Source organism: Beta vulgaris, chromosome 5 (assembly GCF_026745355.1).
Source record: "Beta vulgaris subsp. vulgaris cultivar EL10 chromosome 5, EL10.2, whole genome shotgun sequence".
NCBI lineage: Eukaryota > Viridiplantae > Streptophyta > Magnoliopsida > Caryophyllales > Amaranthaceae > Beta > Beta vulgaris.
In genome coordinates, this window is record NC_079206.1 from 66,256,410 (window position 1) to 66,272,280 (window position 15,871).

The 15,871-nt window shown below is 37.1% G+C and overlaps 1 protein-coding gene and 1 non-coding gene across 2 annotated transcripts; one reads left to right on the forward strand and one right to left on the reverse strand.

Annotated features, from left to right (window-relative positions):
- Window positions 1-1,762: 1,762 nt before the first annotated feature.
- Window positions 1,763-7,254, forward strand: LOC104894705 (pre-mRNA-splicing factor SLU7). The gene is made up of 9 exons (XM_010680996.4): window positions 1,763-1,940; window positions 2,225-2,388; window positions 2,484-2,596; window positions 3,647-4,066; window positions 4,399-4,534; window positions 4,643-4,942; window positions 5,045-5,261; window positions 5,602-5,705; window positions 6,728-7,254. Exons 1-9 carry the CDS (start codon window positions 1,925-1,927, stop codon window positions 6,869-6,871), a joined length of 1,614 nt encoding a protein of 537 aa, XP_010679298.1. The 5' UTR covers window positions 1,763-1,924; the 3' UTR covers window positions 6,872-7,254.
- A 411-nt stretch (window positions 7,255-7,665) lies between these two features.
- TRNAT-AGU (transfer RNA threonine (anticodon AGU)) lies at window positions 7,666-7,739 on the reverse strand. The gene has a single exon. It is a non-coding gene; the product is annotated as a tRNA-Thr (tRNA).
- Window positions 7,740-15,871: the final 8,132 nt, after the last annotated feature.

Consider the following 15,871-nt stretch of genomic DNA (forward strand, 5'->3'; position numbering starts at 1 on the left):
GAAGGGGGGGGGGGAGAGAGAGGGAGAGAGAGAAGCGAGTTCATATGAGAATCTTCTGTTCCATAATTTTTTTTATTTTTTACCACTTACGCACTACAATTTTTATGAACTCCTTATCACCCAATTGAAACTTTTGAATAACACAATAATCAACAAACAAAACGTCAATAATAATACACATATAATGAGACAGAAGATTCTTTTTAAGGAAAAAGGTATGCAATATTATTAAGAAATATTAACCGAAGAGTCTAATACAATCAAATCAGAGATCCATAGAGACCTCCCTCAAACCAAACCTCATCACAACATTCAGAAGTAGCCTATTTTGCAAGACGATGAGCTATTTCAATACATTCGCGATACAAATCCCGAGCCTAAGCCCACGCTAGATCCGGTGTGCAAGACTGATGTTGGAAGATCAAATCATTCCTGCACTGCCAAATTTGCCACACTCCCTAGCAAACTCCTATTGCTTTTCTTTGGTGTAAGACTCAAAACACCCAAGTGACCCAACAAGTCATTCTCTAAATGTGGTAGCTGCTTCACACCTCCACTCCATCAATACTCCCATGAAACAAAATTCTCCTTGATTTCCAAATTATAGATAATAGCCCACGGGCTAAGTTATCACGGGCTTGTCTAAAAAAACACAAAGGTTAGCTTCCCATGGGCTATTATACATTACTTAAGCTACACCAAAGTATAATTAAAAGGAAAAATTATATTTAATAAGTTAACCTTAGCGTATTTTTCTTAAAATAAGTTAACTTTTTGATTAACTATGAATAAATTAATCTTGTATTTACTTTTGCTATAAATGAGTTAAATCACAATGTCATCCTATTAAAATGTGACACGTATCGTAATTTCAACGTCATTAACTCGTTTACCGCAGAAGTAGATAAAAGTTAACTTATTATAAGGTAGGGCTGATCAACTCCAGCCCGACCCGATTTTTGGGCAGGCTTGGACAAAATCTTTTGGCCCACATATTTGTTTTTGTGCTTCAAACAAGTCAAAAATGATTTTTAGACTATCTTTTTGGCCCAAAAAGCGCGCTCAATTGGCCTCGAAATAACGGGCTTTGGGCACAAAATTTTAACCCGGTCCGATCCGACCAATGGGCAAATTTTTTTAAAGCCCGACCCATAAACACCTTTAATCTAAGGTAATAAAAAAATTGACTTATATGTAGAAGATCAAACAAGTATTGACTTATTAAAAACAATTTTTCCCATCTAAAAACCATTTATGAAAAAATAACAGAAATCATAACATAAGAAGATCAAACAAATATTGACTTATTTAAAAACAAGGAAAATGATATACATAGCCCTAAAAGGCTATGTATAAGGTGCTTGAAATGGAAATAAAATATTGACTCAAGCATTTATTACCTCAATTGATGTAAAAATGTGTCTTAAATTCTTAAACTGTTTCCATTTAAAGAAATATATTTAATGCTTATATGTAGCCCTACCCTAAAAACAATTTTTCCTACCTAAAAATCATTTATGAAAAAATAATAGAAATCATAACATAAGAAGATCAAACAAATATTGACTTATTTAAAAACAATTTTTCCTACCTAAAAAACATTTATGAAAAAATAATAGAAATCATAATATAAGAAGATCAAACAAATATTGACTTATTTAAAAATAATTTTTCCTACCTAAAAATCATTTATGAGAAATAACAGAAATCATAACATAAGTCGGTTAAAATTTAGGATTTATAAATTGTCACGCGCTAATTAAATAAAATAAAGTCGGTGATCGGAAACCCGAATTACAACCTCCGCCACCCCTTCTATTTTTATCCTAATCTCTTTCTTCCCTCTTTTTATTTTCTCTCTCTTCTCAATTCACCGGAAAAAAACCCTAATTTCTTCCCGGAAAATTTCGCGAATTTGCCAACAATGGCGACTGCATCAGGTATGTTATCAACGAGAATTCGATTTTGTTTCTTTCTAGGGTTTCGTTTTTTTGTTTTGTTCGATTAAGTTAATCAATTGAGTTCGTTCGATTTTATTATTTTCTCGCAAATTTCAAATCTGTTTATAATTCAATATGTGTTGTGTAGAACAATCGAAATTTATCGTGTTAATCAGAAGTTTTGATTTTATCGTTATTTCGCGAAAGAAAATTGAGGTCTTATTTTTGGTATTATTTGTGGAATTGGAGATGTTTCTAAATTGTTTGAGGGAAAATATATGCAGTGGCATTTAAGTCGAGGGAAGATCATAGGAAGCAGTTAGAATTAGAGGAAGCTAGGAAAGCTGGGCTTGCACCAGCTGAGGTTGATGAAGATGGAAAAGAAATTAATCCTCACATTCCACAGTATATGTCTTCTGCTCCTTGGTATCTTAATTCAAATAAACCTGTGAGTTTCTCTATTTTTTGATTGGGTTATTTTTGTTTATTCGGTTTGGCGAATTGAAATTGCGGAACTAACGAATATTATTGGTGGGTTTTCAGAGTTTGAAGCATCAAAGGAAATGGAAATCGGACCCTAATTATACGAAATCATGGTATAATAGAGGTGAGAAGGGTTTTCAGGCAGAGAAGTATAGGAAGGGTTCTTGTGCAAAGTAAGTTAATTTTTCTGAATACTCCTTATGTTGCATAAATTTTCATCCTTGGCAAATATATTCTTGCACACCTTCTGTCGTAATTTGGTTGTAACATTTGCTTTGTTTTTAATGGTTTCCAAGTTGCATCTTTGACCATTGGTATATTTGGTTACATATTAGTCCGAATTATCATGAATAAACACATTTTTTTTTTTAAACAGAAAACAACCACTAGGGAGGATCCCAGGAAATGGGCCACCCTAAAGCATCCTTTCGGATGATTACAGAGAACTTTATATCAGGAGAATCAAACCAATAAGTTAAATTAGAACAATCATGACCACGGTGAGCCATCCAATTTGTTGCAGCATTCCCTTCCCGAACTCCATGGTTGATACTAACCTCCGCAAAACTCTTCAAATCTTCCCCTGCATCCAAAATAAGAGAATGAATAGACCACGGAATTTTCCAAATACGCTTAATAGCTTGAATAACACTTAGGTTCATGAATAAACACATTGAAACGTATTGGACAAGTGATATCCATTTAAATTAATGAAATAATTCTGTCACTATTGATGTAAAAAACAAATGTCCCTGTTAGAGGGAGTATATAATGGAGCTACCTCAGATAGAAGTAAAGTAAGAGCTTTACATTGTACGTTGTATAATCTAGTGAGCCATTCTTTTGGCATCTTAGGTTTTGAAAATCATCTCTAATCCAGATATTCTTTTTTTTTTAAAAAAATTGTTAGGTTTTACAGAAGAAGGTTATGTTTCTCCTACACAGATCTCTTTACATTTTCATCCCACAACTTTATTTTTTAAATCATCCTAAACTTTAGTTGACATGCTGTACAAAGATTCTGATGAGTTTCTTTCATGCTGTGTACTGTGCATTATATCTTAGAACTTAGAAGAAGAGCGTCTTTTCTTACAAGTTCTCTTTCATGTCAAGTATTTATACTTATTCTTGGAAATTCTTTTTTTCTTTTGTAAGTACTTCAATTGCTGTCTTAATATTTAGATATTTTTCCATGTTACTAAACTTGCGTATATTTTGCACAGTTGTGGCGCCATTACTCATGATTCAAAGTCATGCATGGATCGACCTCGAAAAGTTGGAGCGAAGTGGACAGGGAAACACATTGCACCAGATGAAATAATAGAGGAGTTTGAGCTTGATTTCGATGGGAAACGTGACAGATGGAATGGTTTTGATCCTGCAAGTTATGCCTATGTTGTTCACAGATATGAGGCGAAAGAGGAAGCGAGAAAAAAATACCTGAAGGAACAACAGTTGAAAAAGCTCGAAGAGAAGAACAAAACAGGTGAGGAGGGTGAGCCTAGTGATGATGATGATGAGGATGATGATGAGGATGCTTTGAAGGTTGATGAGGCCAAGGTTGATGAGAGTAAGCAAATGGATTTTGCAAAGGTTGAAAAACGTGTTCGTACTACCGGTGGAGGAAGTACTGGAACTGTAAGGTAATATTATTTAGGCTTAATATGTTTCTGGATATAAAACTTGGACGCAGCTCAGACATTTGAGTACGTAGCTCTTGCATCTATTGAGCATATGTCTGGTGCTCATGTTGCTGTGCTGCAAGATTCTTTTACTGTTCGAAATTAGGTGGTCTTGCTTCTGAAATCCCGCTAGCTAAATGTTGCTGGTCTCAGCCATCTAAGTACACGTAAATGAAAAGCTCGTGGCTAAGAGGATAAATAGGAATCACATATGTAGTGTAAAATTTACACATGCTATCAACAATCATTGTTTAGGACTTCATGTAATTCTGTTTTTTCTTTTTATAATGTAGAAATTTGCGTATACGAGAGGATACAGCCAAATATCTGTTGAATCTTGATGTTGATTCGGCCTACTATGATCCTAAAACTCGGTCCATGCGTGAAGATCCTATGCCTGATGCTGATCCAAATGAGAAGTTTTATGCTGTAAGCACTCTTTTAAGAATTTTGTTTAACCTTGTTAAGATCTTTCCTTTTCAGATATTTTAAATCAGTTAGCCTGCGTTGGTTTGATTGTACTATTGTTTGTGTTAGGGGGATAATCAAAACCGGCTTAGTGGTCAAGCTTTGGAATTCAAGCAGATTAATTTGCATGCTTTTGAGGCTTATGATAAGGGGCAGGATATGCACATGCAAGCAGCTCCATCCCAAGCCGAATTACTTTACAAGAACTTCAAGGTTAATAAAGACAAGTTGAAGTCCCAGGTGAAGGACACCATAATGGAGAAGTACGGCAATGCTGCTACAGAAGAGGATATTCCACGAGAACTTTTACTTGGTCAAAGTGAAAGACAAGTTGAATATGATCGTGCGGGTCGGGTAATTAAGGGGCAGGTAATATATTATCCTGATTTCTGTGGTGCCCAAGCTAATTAAATAGTAGTTTGTTGTGTGCTTGCTTATTTTCATGTCTGATTCTCTTTGTGCCATTGATAGGAGACTGCACTTCCCAAGAGTAAATATGAAGAAGATGTGTACGCCAATAATCACACAAGTGTTTGGGGATCATGGTGGAATGATTTTCAATGGGGATACATATGCTGCAAGCAGACAATTCGAAACAGCTATTGTACAGGCGCTGCAGGAATTGAGGCTGCAGAAGCATCAGGAGACCTGATGAAAGCTAACATTGCCCGCAAAGAAGAATCTGAAGGTTGCTATACATGACCATATATCTTCTCTGTCTAATACTCTAATTGGTTTGTAACAAGTCATCTCCCCCCCCCTTTTCCCTACATCTGTTTATGCCTGCTAGTGCAGGCTTGTGTTCATGGGTAGTCTAATCATTCCATGTTAAATATCATTACTCTCTGATCTTATTTTCTGTTAGCTGACCTCTGAATTTTCATATGTCAGTCGATAGAAGCATTAGTGTTAGATGGTTGATTTTTGATGTCCTATAACTTCTCGATGTATCCTTCCACTAATTCTTGTTGCTCTATTGTATATTCTTCCCTATTATACGCTGACTTGTTTGTTTGGCATTAAAACAGAAAACCCAGCGCCTACGGAGGAGAAAAAGCTGGCTACTTGGGGTGCAGAGGTGCCAGAGGATTTGGTTCTGGATGAAAAGAAACTTGCTGAAGCCCTCAAAAAGGTGATTGTTCATTTACATCTTCAATAATTGCTGAAACTCTATTGCGTTGTTACCTCAAATGCTCTGACATCTTCCATGACTGTCTGTTGGTTTTTAGGGTTTCATTTGGTTCAATGAATGGGAAGGAATTTAAAGTAATTAAAACCCTCTGTAATTACATAGTGTCTGAGTAGGGGGAAGGGTTTTATCTCTTTTCCAATATTTATATTCTTCGTCTTCCTTTCTTTACCCCAGCTTAAAAAAACTTCCGAGACACAGCTGCCACCCTTGTTAACTAATCCTTGAGACGACTGTCTCCGTCTTTTCAACCTCACTCCCTGCCATTGCTGGCTTAGGAGTCAAATAACGACAAGTGTATGTCTGTGAGAATGTAACATCTTTTCATGGACAAGTTCTTCCCCATGGCTAATCGTGGAAGTCGTTATATTAGGCTTTCGATTTGAATGTTGGCTAAACAAAGGCAAGGTTTTTGCACCATCACTTCTTTGGTAGGGGGATGTAGATCCCAATGACCAATGGTTAGAAGAGAATATAAACAGAAAATTTGATGGAAAATAATTTCGAGGGGAAGATAGGGATTTGGAAATCATGTGAGGAATTTAAAGAAAACAGAAAAGAGAGGAAAGGGAATCAAATGGAAGTTGAGCCCAATGTTAGCTAATAAGGGTTGAATCCCCCCCCCCCCCCCCCCCCCCCAACCCTCCCTTTTTTCTTTAACTGAACAGCTCCTTAATGGGATGATATACACCCAACACATTTGCTGATTTGTTATGCCTATTCATGTTACTTAAACTCTTTGTATCCTTGTCGTATAATCTTGATTATCGGACATGGGAATGGACACTTCATGTTAGGCCAAAATCATGGAAGGTATCCATAAATTAGCCGAGTCGGGCATTTGGACAAGTACTCGTGTCCGCGTTATATAGGTGCTGGCAAATATAGAGTAATACCATAAAAACGCCTGCAAAATTGTTGATTCTTTTATGTACTTGTTCTCACTTACCTTTGTGTTTATGCAGGAGAATATAAGGAAGAAAGAAGAGAAGGACGAAAGAAAACGGAAATACAACATTAGTTATGACGACAATGTGACACAGGAAGAGATGGAAGCCTACAGAATGAAGAGGGTTCACCATGATGATCCTATGAAAGATTTCCTGTGAGGTTGCTCTTATAAAAACCTTTCAGAAACACAAGCTTAGAACATTTAGTTAAACTGCAGTTTGGTTGTATCTTGTGGACTTCCATACTAGTATCGGACATGCATTGTGTTGACAAAAGCAGCATTGCACGTATGATGTGATTAGTTGATAATTAGAGCAATGATAAGTCGTCTATGGAAGGGTTTGCTTTTGAGTAACCCCTCTTAGTGTAAATACTCAAGTGCTGATAATTTATGCTGTTTATCTTCTTGTATTGGAAGATTTATTGTTGCTGTGCTATTTGCGAATATATGTGGAATACTGGTCTTTTCTTTTTGGGGTACAATATATCCCTAATAGTACCTTGCGATATATTATACATTTGATCATTTTTTTTGGCTTAAGCTGAGTTGTCATAATGCTATTTGAAGTGTATATAGCTTTTACATTTGAATATGTTCAATTTATTTTAAGCTTAATTCAGAAAAGTTGAGATAAGATGTTATTTAGATAGGATTGGATAAGTCTAATAATTCATATATCATCGAGTCTAATAAGTTCAAGATAAAATAAGTTTAAATAAAATGATATAAGTTTAGATAAGTTAAAATAAAGAAAGGTTAAGATAAATTCAATAGAACGGATTCGAAGTATAGTATATGTGTAGCCGTTCGTATTGTAGTGTGTACTTATAAAAATTAGCCAAATAGTCAGATTTCTTGCAATTTTATATCAAAAAAAAGCCTGTAAATGGCCAAATACCCCTCTAGATTTGATTAGACCGACAGTTAAGCATTCATCAAAACGACAAGAGATGCTCTCGTTGAGAGTCGAACTCAAGACCTCCCGCTTACTAAACGGGTGCTCTAACCAACTGAGCTACGAGAGCTTGTTACATTAAATGATCGAATATACGAATTTCTAAGCAGAACAACATATCTACAACTCATGACTACTAATCAACTTCTACCACCATGAATTTACGTACATGCTACCACTTCCTTAAACTCCTATCTAACTCAGCTCTAAAACTACTAATGAATAACTCAGCCCTCTCGTCAATTCCCAACACCGATGTCGTCGATTCGACCGAACTATCACCATGAATATCCTCATGATTTCTTTCACCACTTTGCATGATTAACTTCGACGTACATTTAGAACACGAAGGATTACAAGAAGTCATGAAGAGATTATCTACATAAATAGGAGACATTTGATTAGGAAGCTTGTACTTTTTGTGTACATTTTTTGTTTTGAGGTTGTTACGCCTAGGAAACAAATACAAAGGAGTAGTAGTAGTGGTGTATCTTTTTCTTCTAGGCTTGTTCATCACAACAAGTTTCTTTGACTTGTGAATGATAAACTTGTGCAATAATTTTGTGCTCTTTGTTAGCTTTTTCCACACCTTCTTGCTCATTGCTTGGAATTGAATCCCCCCTCTTTTTAGTCTTAAGATAGACATGGTACTATATATGGTAGCGAGCACTCAAATTAGCTACGAATGTAACAATAATTCAATATATGGATCTTACTAAGGTCGAGATTTGAAAAGGTTTAAATTTATATCGTCTCACTTGTTACAAGAAGAGAGATTAGCTGTTACGCGATTGCAATAACAAAACTATATATAGCTTAGTATGGATTGTGTAAAGGTCGAGATTTTGAAAGGCTAAGATGTATATATGGAAATGCAATCTTGTAACATTTTTTGTGTATGTAAGTTGAAGTATATATGGATAACAGGATAAGTAGTAGGGTAGTGGTAGTTGATAAAGCTAACAGGGGACTATTGCCTAAATCTAACGCTATTATGTTAGGTTGGTGTCTTACGTAATGGAGAAATTTTTTCAAATAGAAAACTTTTCTTGGTTTTCTGAATTTTCTTCTTTAGATCAGTTTAGAATTTTTTCCTTGGATAATGCAAAAATGGGTTTTAATTCCCAAAATATGCCCAAAAATATTAAAATTCCCTGCGTACCGTCCACGTAGGACGGCACGCGAGAATTTTTTTTTTTAGTAAAACCGCTACTTGCAGTAGCGGTTTACAAGCGCCGAGAAATTTTTTTTTTTTTAACTTAGGCAAAACCGCTACTCGGAGTAGCGGTTTACAAAAAAAAAAAAAAAAAAAAAAAAAAAAAAAATTTTTTTTTTTTTTTTTTTTTTTTTTTTTTTGTAAACCGCTACTCCGAGTAGCGGTTTATTATGAAAACTGATTTCTGCTCACCATATTTTGCGCAGATAAACCGTACTCCGAGTAGCGGTTTATATTTATAAACCGCTACTCCGAGTAGCGGTTTATATTTATAAACCGCTATTCCGAGTAGAGGTTTATATTTATAAACCGCTACTCCGAGTAGCGGTTTATTTTAAAATTAAACCGCTACTTTGAGTAGCGGTTTCCATGGGTTAAAACAAAAAAAAAACAATTTTCTCGCGTGCCGTCCTACGTGGACGGTACGCAGGGAATTTTAATATTTTTGGGCACATTTTGGGAATTAAAACCCACTTTTGCATTATTCAAGGAAAAAATTCGATCAGTTTATGTTATATTGAATAAATCTAGAATCGTTAGATTCTTTCAAGTGGACAAAAGTTGTTTATATAATATTCTTCCATTGCGTGAAAATGAAGTACCAAATTGGTGCACTTCCCAATCACATCATCTTCTGTGTCGAAATTGAATGTGTGACACAATAGTTATCACCAAGTCACAATGTTTTGATCACACGATAGTTAATTTTTCTTTTGTTGATCTGACATAACTTAAACTATTTACAGTATTCAAAAAGTGGTATGCTCTCTTCTTATTATTGAATTTAAATAGTATCTTAATTGAGGTTGAGGTGGTGGAGTAGTGGTATCGCTTTTCATCTATTATTCCTGAGGTATAATTTCCTAATTGTGTTGCCTTGAGGCTTGAAAAGCCTCTGAACACCCCAATTTGTTCATTTCTCGTGAAATACAAAATTACCTTGCAATAAACGTAAAACCATCCATATATTCAATCCAAGCCACATGACTCCTTTCCAATGACCTCCCATGTCCCTAGGAGGTATCCTGTGGCGTTCGGAGCTCGGGCCCCGAGTTAGTCCGAATTAAAGCGTGTGTTATAACCTTCAATTTTGACTTTTTTCGCGACATTTTTGGACTTCTCCGGGCTTGGTTATATTTTTTCCCGAAACATTCGTAGGAGTACCGACGTGACTTGTAATATTGCGCGTGTGCTTGGCACCATCTGCATTGCCTCGAAAAGCCTCTGAACAACCCATTTTTTCTTTTCTCGTGAAACCTAAAACTGCCTTGAAATGAACGTAAAGACATCCACATAGCCGATCCAAGCCACATGACTCCTTTCAAATGACCTCCGATGAGCCTAGGAGGAATCCTGTGGCGTTCAGAGCTCGGGCCTCGAAAGTTCGAAAACGTGTGTTATAACCTTCAATTTTGCTTGTTTTTGCGACATTTTTGGACTTCTCCTGGCCTGATTATATTTTTTTCAGAAACATTCCTATGAGTGCCAACGTGACTTGTAATATTGCGCGTGTGGTTAGCACCATTTGCATTGCCTCGAAAAGCCTCTGAATGCCCCATTTTTTCTTTTCTCGTGAAACCCAAAATTGCCTCAAAATGAACGTAAAGGCATCCAAATATTCTTTCCAAGCCACATGACTCTTTTCCAATGACCTCCCACGTCCCTAAGAGGCATCCTGTGGTGTTCGGAGCTCGGACCACGGGAACGTCCAAAAGCGTGTATTATAACCTTCAATTTTGGTTGTTTTGTGACATTTTTGGACTTCTCCGGGACTGGTCATATTTTTTCCCGAAACATTCCTAGGAGTGCCGACTTGACTTATAACATTGAGCGTGTGCTTGGCACCATTTTCATTGTCCCAAAAAGCCTTTGAACACTCCATTTTTTCTTTTCTCGTGAAACCTAAAACTGTCTCGAAATGAACGTAAATGCATCCACATATTCGATCCAAGCCACATGACTCCTTTCCCATGACCTCCCATGAGCATAGGAGGCGTCCCGTTGCATTCGGAGCTCGGACCCCGTAAAAGTCCAAAAGCGTGTATAATAACCTTCAATTTTGCTTGTTTTTGGGACATTCTTTGACTTTTCCAGGCCTGGTAATATTTTCTACCGAAACATTCCTAGGAGTGTCGACGGGAGATTTAATGTTGCGCGGGTGCTTGACACAGTTTGCATTGCCTTGAAAAGCCCCTGAACACCCCATTTGTTAATTTCCCGTGAAACCCAAAATTGCCTCGAAATGAACGTGAAGGCATCCAAATATTTGTTCCAAGCCACATGACTCTTTTCCAATGACCTCCCATGTCCCTAGAAGGCATCCCGTGGTGTTCGGAGGTCGGACCCTGGGAAAGTCCGAAAGCTTGTATTATAACCTTCAATTTTGGCTGTTTTTGCGACATTTTTTTTATTTTCTCCGGACCTGGTCATATTTTGTCCTGAAACATTCTTAGGAGTACCGACGTGACTTGTAACGTTGAACAGGTGCTTGGCACCATTTGCATTGTCTCGAAAATCTTTTGAACACCCCATTTGTTTATTTCTCGTGAAACCCAAAATTGTCTAGAAATGAACGTAAAGTCATTCACATATTCGTTCTAAGCTGCCTAACTCCTTTTCAATGACCAAGCATTTCCCTAGGATGCATCTCGCGGCGTTTGGAGCTCAGACGCTGGACAACTCCGAAAGCGTGTATTATAACCTTCAATTTTAGCTGTTTTTGGAACATTTTAGGACTTCTCCGGGTCTGGTCATATTTTTTACCAAAACGTTCCTAGGAAAGCCGATGTGACTTGTAACGTTGCGCGGGTGCTAGGCACCATTTGCATTGCCTCGAAAAGTCTCTGAATACTCCATTTTTTCATTTCTCGTGAAACCCAAAATTACGTCGAAATAAACGTAAAGACATCCAAATATTCGTTCCAAGCCACATGACTCCTTTTGAATGACCTCCCTGATGTGTTTATTATTTATCGATTATTTACTCCAATCCCCTTAGTTTTGATAGTCGATTTGAGCTCTTTTGAGCTCGTTTGTTGTGGATTTGATGCGTTTGGAGTTCTTTTCGTGTGTTGCATGTTTTGATGCTGATTAGGCATTTGATGCCTTTATTTAAGTCGCGACACGGGAGTCCAATGGTCACACAATGTCCAAGGAGAATCCGGATAATAGCACGAGCGATTCGGTTGGATTACACCGAAAATGGACGAGAAAACACACCCGCCCGGTCGACCGGGCGAATCACGAAACATAATCTACCAGCATACTCACTTCGCCCGGCCAACCGGGCGACCAAATGGAGAAAATCACTTACGCGCCCGATCGGGCGGATTTTGCTTTTCTGTCGTAAGTTTCAATCACCGTCGCCTGACCGGGCGGTTCTCGGGACTGGTTATTTTGCCTTTTTTAGCCGGTTTTGTAAAAGGTATAAATAAGTTTTTAGTATTTTCGATTGACTATCTTATTTTCTACGTTTTTAGGGCTAAACACTTAGTTTTTCTCTCTCTAGCTTTGTATGAACTTTTACCTTTGAAGATTATAGAGATCGTTGATTTCGTTTCCATTATTTCTCAATCATTTCGTATTTATCTTTACTTTGCTTAATTTAATGAATTCTTTTACTTTGATTATGTTTATTGAGTTTATTATTATCATGAGTGAGTAGTCTATTTCTAGGGCTTAGAGAGGGAAGCCATGTTTATACCTTTTTGATTGTGGTTTGATGTTCTTCGATATTTGGATTGAATTAGAATAATTCTTGTTGATTTGTTATGCTTGTTTAATTCATGTAATTGCACAATATCATGAGTTATATTTAGCTAATAAGAACTAGAATCGAAAGATCGTACTCATTAGAGGCTTGTTACAATAGGTAGGTTTGATTATGTTGAGTGACCATACTGGCATATGTTAATCTAAGAGTTGTTAATGATGCCTGACCAAAGATTAACGAAATACTCTATTTATTCGAACCTTAATCCAAGTATTGTTGAACTATATTGTAGTGATTAGATTGGTATAAGCATGGTGGACCGATCAATTGCCTTAGGTTTTTAATTATTTAATAAACTTATATATATATATATATATATATATATATTATATATATATATATATATATATATATATATATATATATATATATCATTTTGTGTTCTAGTTTACTCTAGTTTAGTTTTTAATTCTTCAATCAATTTTCCTCTCTTAAAGTAGTTAGATAATTGAGCATAAATTTGTAGAACTCCTCTCCATGTGGATCGACCCGTATTTGCCAGTTTCTGTTAAACAGACACTGTGCACTTGCTGTATATTTTAAAACAAATCACTCCCATGGCCCTAGAAGGCATCCCGTGGCGTTCAAAACTCGTACCCTTGGAAACTCCGAAATCGTGTATTATAACCTTCAATTTTAGCCGTTTTTCCGACATTTTAGGACTTCTCTGGACCTGGTCATATTTTCTCCCGAAAAATTCCTAGGAGTATCAACGTGACTTGTAACGTTGCACGGGCGCTTGACACCATTTGCATTGTCTCTAAAAGCTTCTGAACACCCCATTTGTTCATTTTTCGTAAAACCTAAACCTACATCGAAATGAACGTAAAAGCATCCACATATTCGATCCAAGCCACATGACTCTTTCCAATAACCTCCCATGAGCCTAGGTAGCATCCCGTGGCATTCGGAGCTCGGACCTCGGACCTCGGCAAAGTCCGAAAGCGTGTATAATAACCTTCAATTTTGCCTGTTTTTGGGACATTTTCTGACTTCTTCAGGCATGGTCATATTTTCTACCGAAACATTCCTAGGAGTGACGACGTAACTTGTAATGTTGCGCGGGTGCTTGGCACAATTTGCATTGCCTCGAAAATCCTTTGAAAACCCCATTTGTTCATTTCTCGTGAAACCCAAAATTGCCTCGAAATGAACGTAAAGGCATCCAAATATTCGTTCCAAACCACATGACTCCTTTCCAATTACCTCACATGTGCCTAGAAGACATCTTGTGGCATTCGGAGCTCGGACCCCAGGAAAGGCTCGAAAGCGTGTATTATAACCTTCAATTTTGGCTATTTTTGCAACATTTTTTTACTTCTCCGGACTTGGTCATATTTACTCCCGAATCATTCCTAGGAATATTGACGTGACTCGTAATGTTGCACGGGTGCTTGACACCATTTGGATTGTCTTGAAAAGCTTCTGAACACGTCGTTGTTTATTTCTCGTGAAACCCACAATTTTCTCGAAATGAACTTAAAAGCATCCACATATTAGTTCCAAGCCACATGACTCGTGTACAATGACCTCCCAAACCCCTAGGAGGCATCCCGTGGTGTTCGGAGCTCGGGCCCCGGTAAAGTCGAAAAGCGTGTATTATAACCTTCAATTTTGTGTGTTTTTGGAACATTTTTTTATTTCTCCGGGCCTGGTCATAATTTTCTCCCGAAACGTTCCTAGGAAAGCCGATGTGACTTGTAACTTTGCGCGGGTTGTTGTCACCATTTGCATTGCCTCGAAAAGTCTCTGAACACCCCCATTTGTTCTTTTTTCGTGAAACCCAAAATTGCCTCGAAATGAACGTAAAAGCATCCACTTATTCGTTCCAAGCCACATGACTACTTTGCAATGACCTCCCATGTCCATAGGAGGCATCCAGCGGCGTTCGGAGCTCGGACCCCGGGAAATCCAAAATCGTACGTGTATTATAACCTTCAATTTTGGTTGTTTTTGGGACATTTTTGGTCGTCTCTGGGCTTGGCCATATTTTCACCCAAAACATTCCTAGGAAAGCCGATGTGACTTGTAATATTGCGCGGGTGTTTGGCACCATTAGTGTTGCCTTGAGAAGCCTTTAAACACCCAATTTGTTCATTTCTCGTGAAACCTAAAACTGCCTCAAAATGAACGTAAAAGCATCCACATATTAGTTCCAAGCCACATGACTTCTTCCAATGACCTCCCAAACCCCTAGGAGTCATCCCGTGGTGTTCGGAGCTCGGGCCTCGGGAAAGTCCGAAAGCGTGTATTATAACCTTCAATTTTGGCTGTTTTTGAATATTTTTGACTTCTCCGGGCTTGGTCATATTTTTTCCCTGAAACATTCCTAGGAGTGCCGACTTAACTTATAACGTTGCTCCGGTGTTTGTCAGTATTTGCATTGCCTCGAAAAGCCTCGCTCTGAACACCTCATTTGTTCATTTCTCGTGAAACCCAAAATTTTCCCGAGATGAACGTAAAGACATCCACATATTCGTTCCAAGCAACATGACTCTTTTCCAATAATGACATCCCATGTCATTAGAAGGCACCCCATGCCATCCGGATCTCGGGCCACCGGAAAGTACAGAAGCGTCTATTATAACCTTCAATTTTGCGTGTTTTTGGGACATTTTTGGACTTTTTCGGGCGTGGTCATATTTTCTCCCGAAACGATCCTAGGAAAGCCGATGTGACTTGTAACATTGCGCCAGTGCTTGGCACATTTGTGTTGCCTCGAAAACGCTTTACATTTGTTCATTTCTCGTGAAATCTAAAATTCAGGATTAAATAAACTATTATTGCATAAAAATCTGTTGTATTTTTGTTTATTACCGGCAAAAGATGTATATAATAGGGCATAGACTATAAATTTAGCTAAGAGATTTTTAGTTGGAAAAATGTCATTTTTTGACTGAAGATCATTGAGGCAACTGCCTCTGGTCTTTCAACGAAATTTTGTTCTTTCGAGTTTCAAAAATGGGAAACGTGATCTTTATGAGATTTTGCATGCTAAAATAACATAGTCCTATAAAATATCGTTAAATTTGTCTCAATATATATAATATTTATAATTATCTCAATATATAATTAGAAATAATAATTAACAATATTATATTTAAAAAATGTGAAAAATATTTAAGAAATTCATCATAAAACGAAGGGAGTGTTGCTTTACAATTTTCGTACTTCAATTTTGAATAATGACAAAAATCAACTTATTTAACTTCAT